The following is a 19,280-nucleotide window of genomic DNA, read 5'->3' on the forward strand; positions in this document are numbered from 1 at the left end:
TTGACAGAACTACACCTTAGTTTTGCCCGTCTTAGACCTTATTAGTCTGTTAGCCAGTGAATAGCCTTGATCTCAAAGTAATTTTTACTAAAGATTGCTGTTTCTGGAAGCCAAAACAAACATTTTAATATATAAAATCCCGATTGATACTTCTATAATGTTATTGTTTGGGTATATTCTTTTAAATTTTAAGGTTTGGAATTTTTTTCTGATTATAAAACTAATAATACATTCTCGTTGTGGAGAACTTAGAAAACACTGAAAGATACCAAGAAGAACCATTAAAATCACACAGAATCCCATTATCCCTAGATAACCTGCTATGCATGTTTTGTATTAGTCTTTACATATACAAACTTACATATATATTTTACATATCTACTTATCTGCTTTAGTGAAACTCATAGCCAAGTGGGAAACAGAAAACAAACAAACAAACAAAACAGCTTAATATTTGTGACTATGGAAGGTTGTAGTAATTAATAACCTGTGTTATAACTGTCCAGTGACATTGAGTCAATGATTGCTGGTAATGTTATTTCCTATCTCCACACAGCAGAACAAATCATTGAAGATTTTTAAGTAATAACTATTAAAATATATTATGTTTTTAAGTGTAATATAATAAAGTCTTATAATGTCCATAAAATCAACTAGTTAATAATATGTCCATTTGGTTTCCCTTTAATAGGTCGTTTTTCTTCTTATTTATGGCAAGTTGCCCCCTGTGAGTGACTGCTTTGGCCAGATCATCATTAGATTTTCCATTGTAGGGGAGGAAGAAACTCCTGTACTTTTCAATATTCTTTCAGCTGGTCTAATAATTAAATAGACATGAGACAGATTAATAAGAGAAAATAAACAAATTTAATTACATACATATGCATAAGAGAGTCAGAGACCCCACATACATGAGAGGTTTAGGAACAGAAAGTTAAAACAAAGTATATGGCATTCTGAGCTAAGGATGACGTAAGATGCCTTGGGGCTTCAGAGGGGAGGAAGGTCATGTACAGGATGATAAAAGCAGATGTTGTTAATAATTAATAATTTTCCCTACCCTATAGATAGATCATAAAAAGTTATTTCTGATTACTCTTATGGGCAAGGCCCCTAATTTAAATTCTTCTATGTTAATGGGGGCAGAAGTTTCTCTTGAGCCTGCAGAATTTCAGTTGCCTTTAGCTCAGAATAATCTACATACCACAAAGGCACATCTTGGGATGACTCATTCTGAACCCCAACACCATAATGGTGTGTTTAACCAATTATAGCAAAAAATGAATGTGTGGGTTCAGTATTCACCAGTATGCTGGGTAAAAGCCCCTGGAGGAGGGCCTTACTAGGATGGAAGTTATATTATTATGAGTACTAATCCCTCAAATTCTAAAGGTTTTCTAATTTCCATTGTGATTTTCTGACCCGAGTTGATTGGAAGAGTAGAAATATGGGGGTTTATGAGCTGTCTTTTGGTTGCTGATTTCTAACTTAACTACGTAATAGAGAATGTAGTTACTATGATAACAATCCTTAGACGTGTAGAGGGACTTGCTTTATGACCCAGTACGTTCAGTTTTGTAAACATTTCACATACTCTTGAAAGGAATGTATATTCTGCATTTATTGAGTGTAATGTCCTACATGTATTCATCAAATCAGGCTTGGTAATTGTTATTCAAATCTAGTCCCTTAAAGATTTTTTTGGTCCCCTTGATGTATTAGTTTTCTGTGGCTGCTGTAACAAATTACCATAAAAAGGTGGCTTTAAACAACAGAAATATATTCTCTGATAATTCTGGAAGCTAGAAGTCTGAAATCAAGGCATCAGCAGGGTTGTGTTCTCTTTGAAGTCTCTAGGGTAGAATCCATTCTTTGTCTCTTTCAGCTTTTAAGGCTATGGGCATTTGGGTGGGAGTGCGGCTGCATTCCTTCAATCTCTGCCTCTGTGGCTACATTGTGTCCTCTTCTGTGTCTCCTCTTCTGCCTCGGATCTCCCTCTGCCTTTCTGAGTATATTTGTCATTGGATTTATGGTCCACCTGGATAATCCAGGATGATCTCAAGATCTTTAATTTAATTACATCTGCAAAGACCTTATTTCCAAATGGCAAAATTTATGGCTTCAGTGTATGGAGCTAAGGAACTTAAAAAAATACATGAATACTTCAAATGCATGAATTTTTTTAGCCGCCCTGCTATGTTTCGGTTTCTATTCCCGGTTTAGAGGGTGCGGGAGGTGTGGCTGAGGCCCACTGAGCAGTCCCATCAATGGCCGCGCAAGGCGGTCCCACACGTTTATAAAGTGCGACCGGGGGCCTGTTGTGGACCCCTAGCTCCCTCCTTAAGCAAAGGCCGGGCTGCGAGGCCCTCGGCGGTGCGAAAGCCGGGTAAACAGGATGAGCGTAAAAAAAAAAAGCACTACCGAAAGCGCGGTTGGTGTCACAACTACCGGCGGCCAGGATTTGAGGTCTTCAAGGAGCCGGCAAGGCTCCCCGTCGTCCAGGCAACCGACTGAAAACGCGCGTGCGCAGCCAAACTCCCTTATCACGTGAGGCCGGGCCGGGGGCGGGGCCGAGGAATGCTCCACCCGACCCGTTGCCTCTCTTCCCTATTGCGTGGGAGGGACTCACAGCTCCCGCCCCTTTTCGCTGCGGCTTCCTCGCAGCTTGTTCCTCGCACCACGTGCCCTGCTGGCCACGCCCCCAGCTGCCCTATCCAACTGCCTGTTGGAAGCTGCTGTAAAATGTCGTGAGGGGCGCTGCCGCTTTACGGTTGCCTCTCCCAGACCAGAGCCCGGGAGCGCCCACCGCCGTCAATCCTGTCTCCAAGAGTCGGCCTGGCGGAGAGTGAGAGACCCGGCGCACAGCTGCCCTCTCCGCCGAGCCCGTTCCGGCCCCCGGCGATGTGAACTCGAGGAGGCTGCGGTGCCCCCTGGGCCGGGGTTGAGACGGGCGGCAGGTGCCTGTGAGGCGGGCGGGTGCTGGGGGCCAGCGGGATGGAGGAAAGCATGGAAGAGGAGGAGGGGGGCAGCTACGAGGCGATGATGGATGACCAGAACCATAACAACTGGGAGGCCGCTGTGGACGGCTTCCGGCAGCCCCCGCCACCCCCACCGCCCCCCTCGTCCATCCCAGCCCCTGCCCGGGAGCCTCCGGGGGGACAGCTGCTGGCGGTGCCCGCGGTGTCGCTGGACAGGAAAGGCCACAAGGAGGGGCTCCCGATGGGGCCGTCGCCCCCGCCGGAGGCCAATGGGGTGATCATGATGTTGAAGAGCTGCGACGCGGCCGCCGCCGTGGCCAAGGCGGCCCCCGCCCCCACCCCCAGCTCCACCATCAACATCAACACGTCCACCTCCAAGTTCCGTGAGTGCAGCCTTTCCCCAGCAGCCTTGGCTTTCCTCCTCCCCGCCCGGACGCCGAATGCGCCCCTTTCGGAGCAGCCCCGCGTCCTTTGTGTCGGCCCGGAGCTCCCCTCCCCCCCCGCAGCCCTCCCCCCGCCGGGTGTCTGCGGCCGCGTCTTGTGTTACCTGGCCTGGAGAAGCCGCCTGCTGCGCGCACGGCCCCGAGGTCTCCGCGAACGCGAGCCTCAGCAGAGCTGGCTGCCACTCAACGTTAGGAAGCGCTTCTCTTCAACGGCACCCCCTTAAAAGTTGCAGCCGCAAACGTGAGGGGGAAAATAAGGCAGCCGGACTTTGAATAGGGAGCGAGGCCTTCGGTCTTTCTTGCAGCCGGAGAGAGAAAAGAAATCTGGCCACTTCTGATCTTGGGCTTTTAGCCAGTGGGCGTTAAACGAGTCCGGAATTACCACGTCGACCTATCTCTCTGCCTCGTTCTTTCTCTTCTCCCGTGTACACCTTCTGCGTCCCGACGGGCAGATGCATGAGTTGCCTCTTAAGTAAATTCATGCAGTCAGAGCTGCGACATCCGTTTGGAAGCTAATAACGTATACTTTTTTTTTTTTTTTTAAGCCTACACTCATCAGAATAATCTATTCAGCATGTGACCAAATCCATAATTCTGTTGAGTTGTTGAACTTTGTGTTAGTGAGCTGCCCCTAACACTCAGTGGCAGGCAGAAAAATTTGAGACCAAAATCTGTTTTGTAATCCGAGACTGCCCCCCAACTAGAAAGTATGCTTACAAAGCTAGGGGGAAAAAAGGGCTTTTGCTTTGAGTGGGTTTTTTTTTGGGGGGGGGGGGAGTAGTGGTGAAAATTGGCGGTGACAGCCAGATTTTTCTCTCTTGTTAATAACTGCAAGTTTGGGATGGCGTCTGAAAGCAACTGGAGATTCCATTTCTAGTTACTAATTTTATCTAGTTACAATTTTATCGAACTGTATCAGTAGTTATCTAGTTAGCGTTGCAGAGAAATGTTTGCCTTGATTCAGATACATAATCACAGCCTTACACATTTTTTTGTGTGTGTGTGGGTGGGAACAGCACATAACCTCACTTGCCTTCATGATGCTGCTTTAATCGAAGACATTCATATGTGTGTAGGTATGCGTGGTAAGAATTGTGTTTGATTTTTTTCTGCGTTATGCATACATAAGAATGATATTTATTTGTATAGTGTGTGTGTTGAAATCTATGTGGTGAAACCAGACCTTGGACAGAGTGGCAGGGTGGCTTATCTAAATGCTGAAGGAATCTTGCTTTAGTGCTTAAACAGAATTCATTTGAAGAGTTTGAAAAATAGCATAAAGAGCAGAAGTTGGTGAAATTCGGAAAAGATTTGCCAAACCAAAAGATTGTTCTTCGAAGATGAGTAGGCTAGACAGACCTCTGATAAGATTGATCAAGGGCAAAAAGATGCAAATAAAATAAGTGAAAAATGGGAAATAACTACAAGCATGAGATTAAAAAAAAAAAGTTTTCTGACTTGCTATAGGTTAATAAATTTGAAAGCCTAGATGGAATATATAAATTCTTAGAAAACTATAAACTGTGAAAATTAGTGTCAGAAGAAATAGACAGCTTGAACTAATAAATGTTTAATAAACTGAAATGGTAAAGACCTCCCCTTTCAAAAACTATGGACCCAGACAGTCTTGTAAGTGAGTTGCATCAAACTTTTAAATAACACTTAATTTCTTTTTACAAGTTGTTCTGAGAAATAGGAAAAAAAAGAAAGATGCCAAGCTCATTTTATGAGGTTCGTGGAATCTTGATTCTGTAACTAGATAAGGATATGAGAAAATTATAGCTCTGTTTCACTTACAAAGATAGGAAAACCCTACACAATATGCTAGCTCATCACATCCAAAAATATGTTAAAAGAATTATGATCCACAGAATTTAAGAAAGTAAGCATAGTTTAACTTTTATCTATTAATGTAATTTATCTCATTAATAGGCTAAAGGAGAAAAATGATTATCTTGATACCATAAAATTATTCACTAAAACCCAGCACCACCTATATACGATAAAAACTCTTAGCAAACTCAGACTACAGGATAACTCATATAAAGGTCATTGCCAAAAACCTACCATAAATAATACTTAATGGAGACATTTTAGATACAATCACTTTAAGGTCAGTGACCAGATAAGGATGCCCTCCCACCCCACCCCCCCAAGTCACTTAACAGTTTAACAGGTTAAGAAAGGTCCTGGATAATACTGTAAAGGGAAGAAATAAGAAATATAAGGATCGGGAAGGAAACAATAAAACTCTTTTGCAGATCATATCACCTAGAAGAAACATTAGAATCGAGAGAAACTGTTAGAACTAGTAAAAGTTTAGCAGGGTTACTGGATTAAAATCAACCTAGAAAAATTAATAGCCTTTACTACACTAGCAATAATGAACTGGTAAAGGTAATCAAAGGTGAATATTTATATAAAATAATAGTAACAAAATTAGAGTGTTAGGAATTAACCCAAGAACACATAAAACTTGAGAAAACTTTAAAACTTTAATAAGAAACTAGAAGAGGATCTAAATAAATGGAAAAACTTTTCATGCTCTTGGGGTAAGATTACCTATAAGAATGTCAATTTTTTCCATTTTAATGTATAAATTTAATTAAAATGCCATCAAAATTCCAATTGGTTTGTCTGACAAACACAGTCACCTAAATCTAAAACTTATATGGCAGGCAGGATAAAGTTTGTGAATAGCTAAATCAGTCTTAAAGATTTGCTTTAACGGGGCTTGCCTTATCAGAAGTTAAGATAGTATTTCAAGGCTGTAGCAGTAAAAACTAGTATAAGTGCAAGAACAAAAAATAGGTCCGGGGAACAAATTAAAGAGTGGAGACTTACCTATATGTGTTCAGAACTTAAGGTAAAGGTGGCATAATCACTGGGAAAAGGAGTCATGTTGTCAGGGAGAGACTATACGAAGAACAAACAAACCTAACACCGTTTACAGGATGGACTTTGGATAAATGAAAGACCTGAATGTGAAAGGAAAAAGGATAAAATTAACAGAAAATAGTGCTGAAGGTCTTTCCTTTGGGATAGGGAAGGACTGACTTCTTAAAGCTTCAAAAATTTACAAGAGTGAAAACTTAGTGACTTTGATTATATAAAAATTAAGGATTTTCATTTAGCAAAAGACAGATGAAAGAATGAGGGAACATATTTGCAGTGCCTAAAATTAACAGGGGATTCATATCTAGACGAGACTACACCTCCGTAAAAAGAGGGCAGCGACTCGTAGAAAAATAGGCAAAGGATATTAATAAGTAGATTACAGCATAGGAAATCCTAACAAGCTTAGAAAGAGATGTTTGCAATTAGTAAACAATCAGAGACATGCAAATTAAAACAGTAATGCCACGTCTTTTCCCACTTATTAGGTTGGCAAAAATGAAAACGCTATTAATAGACAGTACCAAGTGTGGGTGGGGACAGGGGATAGAGGATTTGCTGGTGGGACTAATAGTGGACCTGCAAGGTGTCGAGATGCCCCAGGTCTCTGTGGACTAGATAATGAAAGGCAGCTGGAGTGTTGGTGTAACCCTGTGCTATGATGGTAAAAGTGTGCTCTGGACTGTTCAATGAAAACAGCTTCTGGGGGGTCTGTTTTTGGAAGAGATCGTAAAAAGCACTTGTTAGCTTAATGGATACCTACTAGGTGCTAGAGACGGTGTTGATTTATTTGTCCCTGTAAAGAGACCATGTCTGGAACAGCAGCTATACTTGTAGTCGCCACTTGATTTGATTGACTATAATCTGCATTCTCCAAGACCTCTCTCCTGTGCACTGGTAAAATCGCAGTCTGGAACAGCAGCTATACTTGTAGTCGCCACTTGATTTGATTGACTATAATCTGCATTCTCCAAGACCTCTCTCCTGTGCACTGGTAAAATCGCAGCACGCAGGCTGGTAAAATCGGAATGCCATAGCAATCACCATCCCTGTGTCTCTCAAGCCTTGAGGTTGTTCCTTTGTGGTTTCCTCAGGGATGTGCTTTGGGTTTGTTACTTTGGCAGGAAGGGGCATGCCTAGGAGGGTTTTACCTGGCCTTTTCTACACTGAATACCCTTACTCCATGCTTCAGGGAGCCATTGACTGCATTCAAGAACTGGGAAATACAGGATGGGTCCCCGGATCTACGGGGCCCATTATGAGATGGATTGAGGCCAAAACACCATTTATCAGTGTGACATCCACAGCTGATCCAACTGGTTTACCACGATGACGTTCTGGTCTCTTAAGGGTTGTTATCAGCTTAGAGCCAGGGGTGAGTAACTCCTGAAAAATGCGAGTGAATCTGTTTCCCAAATGTACTGTCTTCTTGGTAAATAGCTGTGTATTCTATTGGAAAATGCCAGGAGAAAGACTGTGTTCTTGATGCAGTTTTATAGGGTCTTTCCTTAGTGGAACCCATCCTCTCCTTTATTCCAGGGGCTCTGTGTCTTAATCATGCTCAGTCTGGGCATTAAGTGAGGTGCCATAGCTCTCCATTGTGGTCTCTGGTAAATATACGTAGAGTTTTTTTCTTCCCATTATACTTGTGTGTAGTGCCCATCTGTTTTTCCTAAGGATACCATGGTTAGCCACCAATGAGCCAAACCATTCTGTTCACCAGTCTGGCCCTGCTGCCAGTTATAATCATGCCCATTTTATATCTGAGGATTAAATGTTTCTACTTATCCTTGATCGCTCTGGGAATCCCATTATCCCATTGAAATCAGGGAGCCCCCTTTCATGGCAGTATTGCACATCTTTAGCCCAGAACTACAAAGGATAGCCACCACAGCTTTTTCCAAGCTATCAGTACATCCTTTACCAATATGTTTCTCAATTCCTTGGTGAAGGGCCTTCTTAGAAGACAACTTTGTGTGAGTGGGTTGGATATGATAAAAACACTCTAACAATCCTGCCGTCGTAAGTCTGGTTTCATTTCTCTGCTAAGGAATTTGTGGTGTCCTGACCTTCTCCCTCTTCTTCCTCATTCTCTTTCCCCTCATCTTCTTCCGCCTTGTCTGTTTTCTTGTACACCTTTTTTCCATTTGTATTCAATAAAGTGTCCCTATTTTAGGCATGTAATTTGATGAATTTTGACCTATGTAACTGTTTGGTCTGGGATTTGGGCAAGCTACTAAAAGCTAGCCCATAACTTTTGTTACTGGATCCTAGCAGAAGCTGGGAGATCCCAAGGTCAGAGAAAGAAATATATTATTCATGGCACAGCAAATAGCATGAGAATCAGCCTATTTGCATAGGTTCACCTTCCCCCTAAGGCTGCCAGGGGTGACAGTACAGCCAAGATGGATGCTCCTTCAGTGGGCTGTGTTGCAGCTGAGGAATGTTAAACTTTGAGGAATCCACTGCTTTTGTAGAAAGCAGTGAGCAGACCTTTTTCCGGGGGGAGACATTATCTCGCCTTTTAAGGTTACCAGCTGTGGCGTGGCCCAGTTTGAAGAGCCATTGATCTGCATCTTGCAGTCTTGGCACACTCAAGACATGTAGGATGGAGGGTAAGAGGCCCAAGGAGGATGGTCTTTCCAATAGTAACCACGACAGCTATCAAGAGGTAGAACATACCCGTTACTAGAATACGTCACAGGCTGCTGTGCTGTCAGCAGCCCTGCCCCTAGCCCCAGGCATCCACTGATTTCTGTCACAAGGTTTTCAGACGAATTGAATCATACAATCTGTATTATTTCATGCTTGGCTTCTTTCCTTTACCGTTCCCCCCAGCCCCCACTCCCCTTTCTTTTTGAGATTCATCCTTGTTCTTGCATGTTTCAGTTATTACTTTTTATGGCTGAGTATTATTTGGGGGGGCTATATACCACAGATTGTTTATGTATTCATCTTATTGGTCATCGTTTGGGTTGTCTCCAGTTTGGGTTATTGTTATAATAATAAAGCTGCTAAGAACAAGCATATAGAAGCTTTTGTGTGGACATAGGTTTTCATATCATACCTACAAGTGGAATTGCTTGGTCAAATTTATCTATTATGTGTTTCACTTTAGAGAAAACTGCTAACCTCTTCCGAAGTGGTTATACCATTGTACCTTCCCACGAGCAATGTATGCGAGTTCTGGTCGCGCCACATATTTACTGATACTTTTACTGGCTAGCCTTCCCTTCTGGGTATAATCAGTCTTTCTAATTGCAGTCTTTCTAGAGGGTGAATAGTGGTATCTCATTGTAGTTTTATTTTGCATTTCCTTTATATATGTGCGATTGGCTTTTTCCACCCCGTGCCTGTGAGAGTTAAGCGATTATTGTATGGTGGTCATGGGTGCTCTTTGGTCCTGTGTTCGTTGAGCTAAACATCTTCTTAAAGCTTTCACCTGTGAGAGTCAGCCCACTCCGCAGTCCCTGTATTTCTTATTTCCATCATAACTGTCAAAGCAGTTTGTCAGGTTGTTTTCTTCAAGAAGAAACTTTATTCCAGGTACCTACAGGTGATAATTTAAATAACTCTTTGTTGCTTTGTTCTGTGTACTATTAGTATTATGTTATGTAATGGTGGCAGTGTATCATTGCCTTTAAACTCAGCTGGATTGGAAAACCAAAACCAGCTTCTTGGCTTTTGAGAGTCTGTGTCCTGTAACTGCTCTGGGACCATATACTTTATCAGTCACAGTTCAGTGCATGAAACCACTCTAGATATCAAAGCAAGAAGAGATTTAATACTGGGTATTAGGTGTGTTAGAAATTGCTGGAAAGGTTAGAGGTGTAGAAGTCAGTGAGGCCGCTCCACTAAAACTGCATTCCACGGGGCAGGCGGCTGCCACCACCACTCCTGCCTCCCAGCTGCCTCCTTCACCCCTGAAATTGGTGACTGGACACTGGAACTTGGAGTTTGGCTGCCACAAACTCTCACATCTCTAACCTTGCCTGAACCACCAGCTGCAATAATAGATTCTTGACCTTACTGTGGCCTTCCAAATCTCACTCAAATGTATCTCATTGGCAGAATCTAATTTGGGAAGTGTAATTATTTAGCGTAAGTTTCCATTGTACGTTAGTCAGTTTTCTATAATAACCTCCAAATTTCAAGAGCCTACAGTACAACAAAGGTTCATTTCTTCCTCATGTTATGTTAGTGGCTGACAGTTGGCTGTGGCTCTTCACATGTCATCTCATTCTGAAGAGAAGCTCTTTTCTAGCTCCTGTCATTCTTGGCAGAGGCAAAGAGAAGAGGGGATAGAAACACAGCGGCTTTTACAGCTTCTGCTCAGACGCAGCATATGTCACATGTGCTCTTATTCCAAATATGTTAAACAGAATAGAATGGTTTCCTGTCTGAATGTGGTGGGGGGGGGGGTGCGCAGGTGGAACTAGGGTGTGAGGATAAAAGGCAGTGAATGGAGGAGGGGAAGGGATCTGCATTGATTGATTGATGATACTGGGCCCTGATCTCACGAGAATTGTTCCTCCAGTTCACCAAGAAGTTCCTCTCTCCAGATGAACAAAAGCTTCACAGTATTTTACATTGAACTCACTGAATTCATTCTGTTTTTTAAATTAGTGGTTCAAAATTATGTTAAAATTTGACTTTTGAATTGAATGAAATTATTAACTGATTTTATTAATCCTAAATAAGATTACCCTTTACTTCATCAGGTCCTGTCTGCCAGTTTTCAGATGGGTTGATCGTTTGAGAAGTAATCAGTTACTGTATTCAGGTCTTACAATGTGCACCGTTTCCGCGTCTGTGGTGATTGTTTGGTATCCTCTTGCTTTGCAGGTTAGTGGAGTTGTGCTGCAGCAAGCATCACTATGATCTTGGTCGATCGGCTAAATTCTGGAGTCCTGCCGGGGATCTTGTCTTGCCATTTTTGACATGTAGTATTGCACAAAGTGGCGTCGAGGAAGCTGTCTGAGAAAGCCATTGCAGTGCTTATGTAAGGCCCAGTCCCAGGTCTCTGAAGAAAATCAATGCCTCCTACTTCCTCTTTAAACTGTAACTCTAAGATGTAGACCATACGTAATCATATTGTAAATCGTTACATGTTATATAAAAATGATTGTTGATACCCTTTTGTAAAATGTCTTGGCAGGGCAAACTGGCCTTTCATTTTTCTCCTACTGTTGTGGACATTTGGCTATTAACCTCTATAGATAGAGTTGCAGAGATCTGTAATTTGTTGTTGCCGGTGTGCTGACTAGACATCTGAATGGTATTTTATTCAACAAATAGTTATTTGTTGTCTTCTGTATGCCATAGTTATTTGTTGTCTTCTGTATGTCAAATAGTTATTTGTTGTCTTCTGTATGTCATAGTTTAGCCTCTGGTGATGAACAAGACACAGTTCAGTGTAGGAGATTATGGACAGATAATTATGATTAAATGGTAAATAAAGTTATATATATATGGTGCATAGAGGGAAGGGAACGTTTATGAAAATGAATAGAAGTTTGTCAAGGGAATTGAGGAGGACTCTAAGAGACTTCCTTGCAGAAGGGTAAGCCTGTGCTAAGGACCCAGAGTTGAAGTTTTTTTGGTACATAGGGTGTAAGGCATACGTGGAGAGGCACAATTAAACGCGGATAGATAGAAAGATGTAGAGAGTCCAGGGCAAGCATGCCGTGTTAACAGGCAGGGTTTTCTTCTATAGGAATAGGAGCCACCAGAGGGTAGTAAGGCAGTCAGCTGGGTAAAATTTGTCTTAGTGTGTTAGTTAGTTTAGGAAGGAGAGGGAATGGAGGCCTGCAGCCTAGTTAGGGTGCTGTCATTATAATAGTCTAGACAAGAGATGAAGGCTTGAACAAATACAGCATTGGGAGAGAGGTTGTTTCAGATTTTAGGAATATTTGGGGACTAGAGTAAACACAATTTGGGGGTGAAGGAGGGAGGATGAAGAGTCACGATCGCTGATTTGGATGAGTGGAGCTGGCACTGCCTTTGCCCTGGACGCGGGAGGGGTATAGGTAGGTGTGTGTTTATCTGTCTCTTTAAGGCATCTAAGGACCGTCCAGGGAGAGAGGTCCAGTAGGCAGTCGGTCAACTCTGAGCTTTCTCATTCCTGTGCCTTAGAATCTGGGAAATACGGAGACAAAAAGTTAATTTCTCTAGATTTATTTTTCCATTTTTGAGGATATAAGACTCACCAAACTCTTTGGCCTTAAAACAAAACTTTGCTTTTATTAAAATACCGCATTGTAAATAAAAAACTAAAGATCAGCGTTTTTCTCCTCCACCTCTTCCCATCTCTGGACCTGTTACCCAGCCAGAGTCAATCACTTTTCATTCATTTAGCTGTTTCTTCTGATGTTTATCCACACATTTGAATGTGTAATTTTATTATTGCTTAATTTATCACTTTTATGTTAGCTATTGACTTCCGTGAAGGTGAGGATTTCGTTCCCTTACAGCTCTACATACCTTACGCCTTCAGTTCTCTTGATACCACAGTTTTTAGTTCAATCAATAAATCATATTTACATTATGACTAAGTAAATATTCACTCAAGGGCTAGGAGTGTACTCAGGTTACATTTTCTTTCACATAGAAAGAACCTTGTTATTAGTTGCCTTGTTTATACTTGATAAGTTTTGTTGAACTTAAAAACTTTTCAACCGCTTCAGCAGATTCGCCATATACCTGTCAGTGGTGGGTTTTGAAACGCTCGATTGATACTTTCTTTTTATCTGCTTGTGAAGCTGTTAGTCTTCTGATCCTGTTTAGTCCTTAGGGCCACTGCACAGTTGCCACTCAGGGACTTCCAGGTAGTTACTTGATGTCTTTCTTTTTATTGGTGTATTCCGCGTGTGTGTGTGTGTGTGTGTGTGTGTGTGTGTGTGAGTGTGTGAGAGAGAGAGAGAGAGAGAGAGAGAGAGAGAGAGAGAGAGAGAGAGAGAGAGGAGAGAGAGAGAGGAAACATCTTCTGGTAGCCTCCTGAGAAAATGTGTATGTGTGTGCATAATAGTTTTAGGTCTTCCATATCAAAAATGCTGCTTTCACACTTGATTGACAGTTTGGGTATAGAATTCTTAACTGAAAAATTTTCTTCCTTGAAATTTTTAAAGCGTTGCTTCATTGACTTTAAGCTTATAGCATTAGAATGGAGAATTCAGGTTCCATTTTAATTCTTATTCTTTTGTATATGACCTTTTTCCCCTTGAGAACCTATCTTAGATATTTTCTTAGATTAATTTTTCTCCCTTTACATAGTCTCTGTTTTCCCTTTTCTCTGGAATTATTGGTAGTCAAATGTTGACTTTCTGATTTTGATTCTCTAAGTCTGTTAACTGGTTTTTGCTTTGTTCTGGGAGAGTTCCTTGATTTTTCCCCCCTTTCTGTTGCATTTTTAACAATGGCTAACTTTTAACTTTAAGAGCATTTGGATTGCTTCTTTTTCATAACAGTGTTTTTAATTTTTATCTTACCTCTCTGAGGATAGTAATTTTAAGTTCTCTTTTATTATCTTAATTACCTTTGTTTTTATCTTTTCAGTTTTTGTTTTAATCTCTCATGCCTGAGACTTTGCAAATCTTGGTGATCCTTAGGTTTCTATTCATATTTAAAAGTGAAAATGGCTAATTGGTAGTTCAGAGCTTGCAGGGGGCCTTTCCAAGTAAGTGTTGGGCTTCTCTTCAGGCTAATTGGATGCGGAGCTGCTATTTTGTTGATGAGCTGCCAGATATTAGTGTGTGAAGGTCTTTTCTCTGGGACTGCTCTGTTTCCCAAGGGAAGGATCCTCCGTTCTGGGAGAATGATGGGGGTGGGTAGGTGGAGCAGGAAGTAGAGTGCATTTCTCCTGGCTGATGCATTCTAGAATGGAAGAGGGGCAAGGTTACATGTTTGAGCATTTCTGAAGATGACTGTAGGCTTTTACTTAAAATCCGCCAGCCCTGTGCTTCACTCACTCACTCACTCCTACGTATCTGTATCTTGGAGTCCTAAACCTTTTCCGTTTCTGTGCAGAATAAAACTTTTCTACTATTTAGTCTACAGACTTGCAACCAGTCGTCACCGCCCACCTCTCGGCCTCTAACCTGCACAACTATCCTGTCCTCAAGTCCTGAACTTCTCAGGGTCCAGCGGGGCAAGATTAGCACACGGAAGGGTGTTTCCACCTCCGCACACTTCACAGTTAAACTTTCCTGGTCTTAGTGCCATGGAAAGATTAGCTTGTTTAAATCGCGCAGGAAATCACAGAATTTTGAAACTATGGCAGACCTGTAGTTAGCATGGTTTATACCTAACATAATCTCAGTCGAGCAGATATTTTCTATTTGAATATTGTGAAATCTTCGATAAGCTGGAGTTGGAGCCATAATGGGTGTCTTGGTAGCCATTGACCTTTGCATGTGTGCACTATCATAACATGTTAATTTTAGAAACTGTCACAGGCTCAAGTGTGACGTAATTAATTGTAGATTAACGTTGTGCAGTAACTATTCTAAAGGAATGTAGATTTCAGTGTTGCCAGTAGGCCACTGCATCTAGTTTTCAGTTTTTTAATACAGTAATGATGAAGGAAGTTTCTACTATTCTATTACATTTCCTCACCCTGAGAAATGTGTGGATTCGAAATGGGATGCATTTTTCTATACAAGCTTTTCAGTGTTTGGGGAAAGAAACATGTTATTTGAAGCAAGGCAAAAAAGGAAGTTACATAGTTACATAGTTACAAGTTACATAGTTAGTATGTTACCAGCCTTATCTGGACCAAAATGTTTTCTTTGGGGGGTGGGGTTAGAATGGAATGGGGTGGGAAGCTTAAAGAATGTGTTGATGAGGACTTGCATACAATAAAAATAACACCTCAGTGTTATCTAGTTATTTACATTAATGTCACTTCATGTGTACACAGATGTAACATTACGAAGAATGACTTCTCACTGATCACACTAGATGTTTTATGTTGCCTGTACTGTTTCAATTGAATTATACAAACCACAAATCCTAAAACTTAGACACTCCCTATACAAAGAGACAACTAAAAGAGTGCAACTTTTAAAAAGGTTTTGTCCCACCTTTTAGAAATAAGTAGGCTTCTTTAGGACCTAACATTCGCTACCCTCTTCTGTTGGCAGATTAAAATATACCTGACCATGTGGTGCAAGTTTCTTTTTCTCCTAATAAAGAAAAGGATATTTAAGGTATTTGGGAACTGACTTTTTTGTTTTCTTTTTCTTTTTTAAAAAAACTGGGCAGTTCTCTTAGGAGCAAGTAATTATTACTGTCTCCTTTGCCAGTATCAAGTTATCTTCCTTTTGAGAGAAATAAATAACTGAGATTTTCTTTTTTTAAAATAAAGTTAAAACCCCATTTATTTATTATATTACACTGCCTTGTTCTGATTCTCGTCCTCCTCTTGCACTCTGTTCCTTTTCTTGATTCCCAAAGGCAGGCTTTTTGAAATTCCCTTTCTGTTGGCTGTTCTTGGTCTTCAGCTTCCCTGTCCATTACTTGAAAGACTGCAGTCATCTGCTTATGCTGAATGGAGCAGGTGGTAATGTTATGCATCACACAGATTTATTAGATTGTTAAGATAGATAACAGTGTGGCAACAAGAGGTCGTAATTTTTTGTGACAAAAAGAAGTCATCATTTTTCTCTGAGATTATATACGCTAGCCAGTTAAATAGAAAACCCCCGAGCTTTTTTCTCATACTCCATTGGTCAGATTTATCTAGTGGTAGTTAATTATAATCTAAAAAGTCATTATATTTGAGACATAATTGAGACTGTGAAGGTTGGCTTAATCACTTATTTCATAATTGCCATTACTATATTCTTAAGGAATCAATTCTAAAGGAAGGTAGCCCTTTTGGTGGGGAGAAGGGTTTTGGAAGAGAAGAACTTTAATAGTTAGTCTTTGACATGAAAACGGTTCCTAGCTGCCCGTAAAATTTTTTCTTTGCTACATTTACACTTTTATTTGACTTTCCATGTCAAGTTATTCAGCACAAACAAACCATGTGCTAGCACTCGAGAACGGAGGAACACCTGTGACCCCTGGTTGTCCTGAGCTGCTGAAGCAGTAGCATTGGGCAGTGGTTCTCAGACTTGAGCAGGACGGATGTTTCTAGGAGATGCTGGGCTGCTGCTCTGGGTATCACACTGTGAGAACCACTGATGTAAGGTAATGACCAGTCTTTGCAGTAGACCAAGAATGAGTTAATGTGTGCTATCATTTCTGAATATGTTCTCCCCTTACAAACAAATAACAACAACAAAAAAGAACCTCAACAAGGTGATCGAGTAGGGCTTTCCTGATTTGCTTCAGACTGTGTGAAATCAAATATGATTTAAGCTTTAATTTCAAAACAACTATTAAGTAGTATGCCGTGGACTGTTTTTATAGCAAACATTTATTTTGATTTTCATTAAATTAGCTTGCTTCACACATGTCGTTGAATATCTGCCGCGTGCTTGGCACTGTTTGGAGTTGGGGCTCCAGCGGTGAATTCGTCCTCCCTGGGATTGATGTCTACATTGAGGGAGAGTGATAATAAATGTGTCAAGTTCACATAAGTTACTTGGATAAGGAAGTATAAGATTTGACTATATTTATTCCTCGTTGGGATTAATTATATATTTCTAAAAGTTTCTTAGTTATTAACAACCTGATAATATTTCCTGAACATTACATACCAGCCATTCCATGTATTTTAGAACTTTATTTCACTTTATTTTAGTAAAAGTCAGTTAAATTACTTTCTCAGTAGGATTTGGGCTGCATGCTTGTTATTGTATAAACATGGGGTTCTAGGTTTAAGCCTTGTGGCATGATGTTTTGAGGCTCACAAAAGGGTTATAAAAGTTTTTGAACTTGAATGTCTCTAGAGGGGTACGTGTTCTACAGCTCACTGAAGTGTTCACTGCTCTTTTTCTTACACCAGCCCTGCTTACTCATTTATGTTACTGGCCTGGAGCTTGTAGGCATTGGAGTTTATAATGCCTTCTTTAAATGGTTTAAAAAGTAGTGTATTATTTACATGCTGGAAAATCTAGGTAAACTTTAGTAATCTAATGGCAATTTCATTTTTGTGTAGGTTCCGTGCTTTGCATTTTTGGTGATTCTGAACTTTTCTGTGGGCAAAATTGAAAGCAACTGATTCATTTCTCTAACAGGAGGATCTAGTTTTAAAGTTCAAGTTTTAAAGTACACACACACACACACACAAACACACACTTTGAGGCTGTATGTGTCAATTGTTAAATAAACCAAACAGCTAATATATTTTGTGTTTTTTAAAAATCAGGGATGGTGTTGAGATTAGCAAGGAAATAACAAGTATTGTAAAGGTTCCTGGGTTGTAATTTTAAGTATTGACTGCAGACTTGTGTGAAAGCCTTCCTAATCTTTGGCTAAGAGTATATACCAACTGGTACTCATTCTTTAAACAACCTCTAACTGCAGGTGCTTATCTGTTCTGCTATTCTTTTGCTAGTGTGGTGAAGATTGGTGGATCTCCTGAGAAGAAAATTATGTTAGCTAGTATCTTAGTCCATTCGGGCTGCACCAACAGGATACCATACAGTGGGTAGCTTCTTTATTAGAGCTCTGGAGGCTGGGAAGTCCAAGATCAAGGTGCTGGCAGATTCAGAGTCTGGTTCATGGAAGGCCCTCTTCTTGCTGGGTCTTCAGGTGGCAGAAGGGGAGAAGAAGCTCTCTGGGTGGGGCACTAATTCCATTCATGAAGGCTCCCCCCAATGCCCTAATCACCCCCAAAGACCCCACCTCTTAATACCTTCACATTGGGGGTTAGGCTTTCAACATATGAATTTTGAGAGGACGCAAAGATTCAGTCCATAACCGCTAGTATGTAAGGTCAACTGAATTGGCTTCCTGTTTATTTATATTTCAAGGAAAATAGATGTGGAAATAGTTGTATGTTATATAGATAGATAGATAGATAGCTAGATAGATAGATAGATAGATAGATACACACACGTATATATACATATATATACGTATGGAAATATAGAGTGGGAATAGAGCTTTTTTTGGATGTGGAAACAGGCTTTAAGATTCTCTATTCTGGCTCAAACCTTTATCATCTGGTGTTAAAGGTTCTTTTCAAAGCTATTTAAAAGCGACTAGTTTTTTAAAAAGTGCCTTATGAAAGACACGTGCGAGCTTCGGCAGTCACTGTTTCTGTGGGGGGACTTCATGCTGCGCTTCTGGCTGCAGGACTTTACGTTTCCCGTTCTTTTCCCTCCTTTTTATCTTTGACTTGGTGACCTGCTCAGATGTGAAGCCTGTGCTTGAGAAGTGTTCCCCACTGCAGTCATAAATGTCGTTTCTAGAACTAAGCAGAAGAGCCCGTGGGATTGGTATGTTAATTCCTGGCTTTCTGGGACTTGAAGTTTTCTTTCTGAGCATGTCACTTTCTTTAAGACTCAGTCTGGTGTAGAGCAGGTGAAGATGACAACACTGGTCGGGGATTCAATAAGCTGGAATCACAGTGGGAAAGGGATTTCTTTTTTAGGTGTTATTTTATTTTTTTAAAATTTCCAATCTTCTTTCAATCCTCTGAAAGCAGAAAGGTAGTGTTTTGAGCTATTCTGTTTCCCCGAAAATAAGACCCAGCTGGACAATCAACTCTAATGCGTCTTTTGGAGCAAAAATTAACATAAGACCCGGTGTTACATTATATTACTTTACATTATATTATATTATGTCCGGTCTTATAGTAAAATAAGACTGGGTCTTAGGTTAATTTTTGCTCCAACAGATGCATTAGAGCTGATGGTCCGACTAGGTCTTATTTTCGGGGAAACACGGTAGTGTAATACTTCCCAACATCTGCCATTCTCCCTTTTTCACTGGGAAAACACGCTTCAATCTCAGAACCTTTCGCAGTCAGTAGGGGCTAGATGGAATTTAATAACATTGTATTTACTACTGC

At 40.9% G+C, this 19,280-nt stretch overlaps 1 protein-coding gene across 1 annotated transcript in view; it reads left to right on the plus strand.

Moving 5' to 3' along the window:
* The first annotated feature begins 2,697 nt into the window (after positions 1 to 2,697).
* Positions 2,698 to 19,280, plus strand: part of CACUL1 (CDK2 associated cullin domain 1) — a 63,384-nt gene continuing 46,801 nt past the window's right edge. Inside the window, exon 1 of the mRNA XM_081074794.1 lies at positions 2,698 to 3,361. Within this exon, the coding sequence (XP_080930920.1) occupies positions 2,995 to 3,361 (367 nt within the window). The 5' untranslated portion in view covers positions 2,698 to 2,994. The remainder of the gene's footprint in view (positions 3,362 to 19,280) is intronic.

Source organism: Rhinolophus hipposideros (assembly GCF_964194185.1).
Source record: "Rhinolophus hipposideros genome assembly, chromosome: 15".
Lineage (NCBI taxonomy): Eukaryota > Metazoa > Chordata > Mammalia > Chiroptera > Rhinolophidae > Rhinolophus > Rhinolophus hipposideros.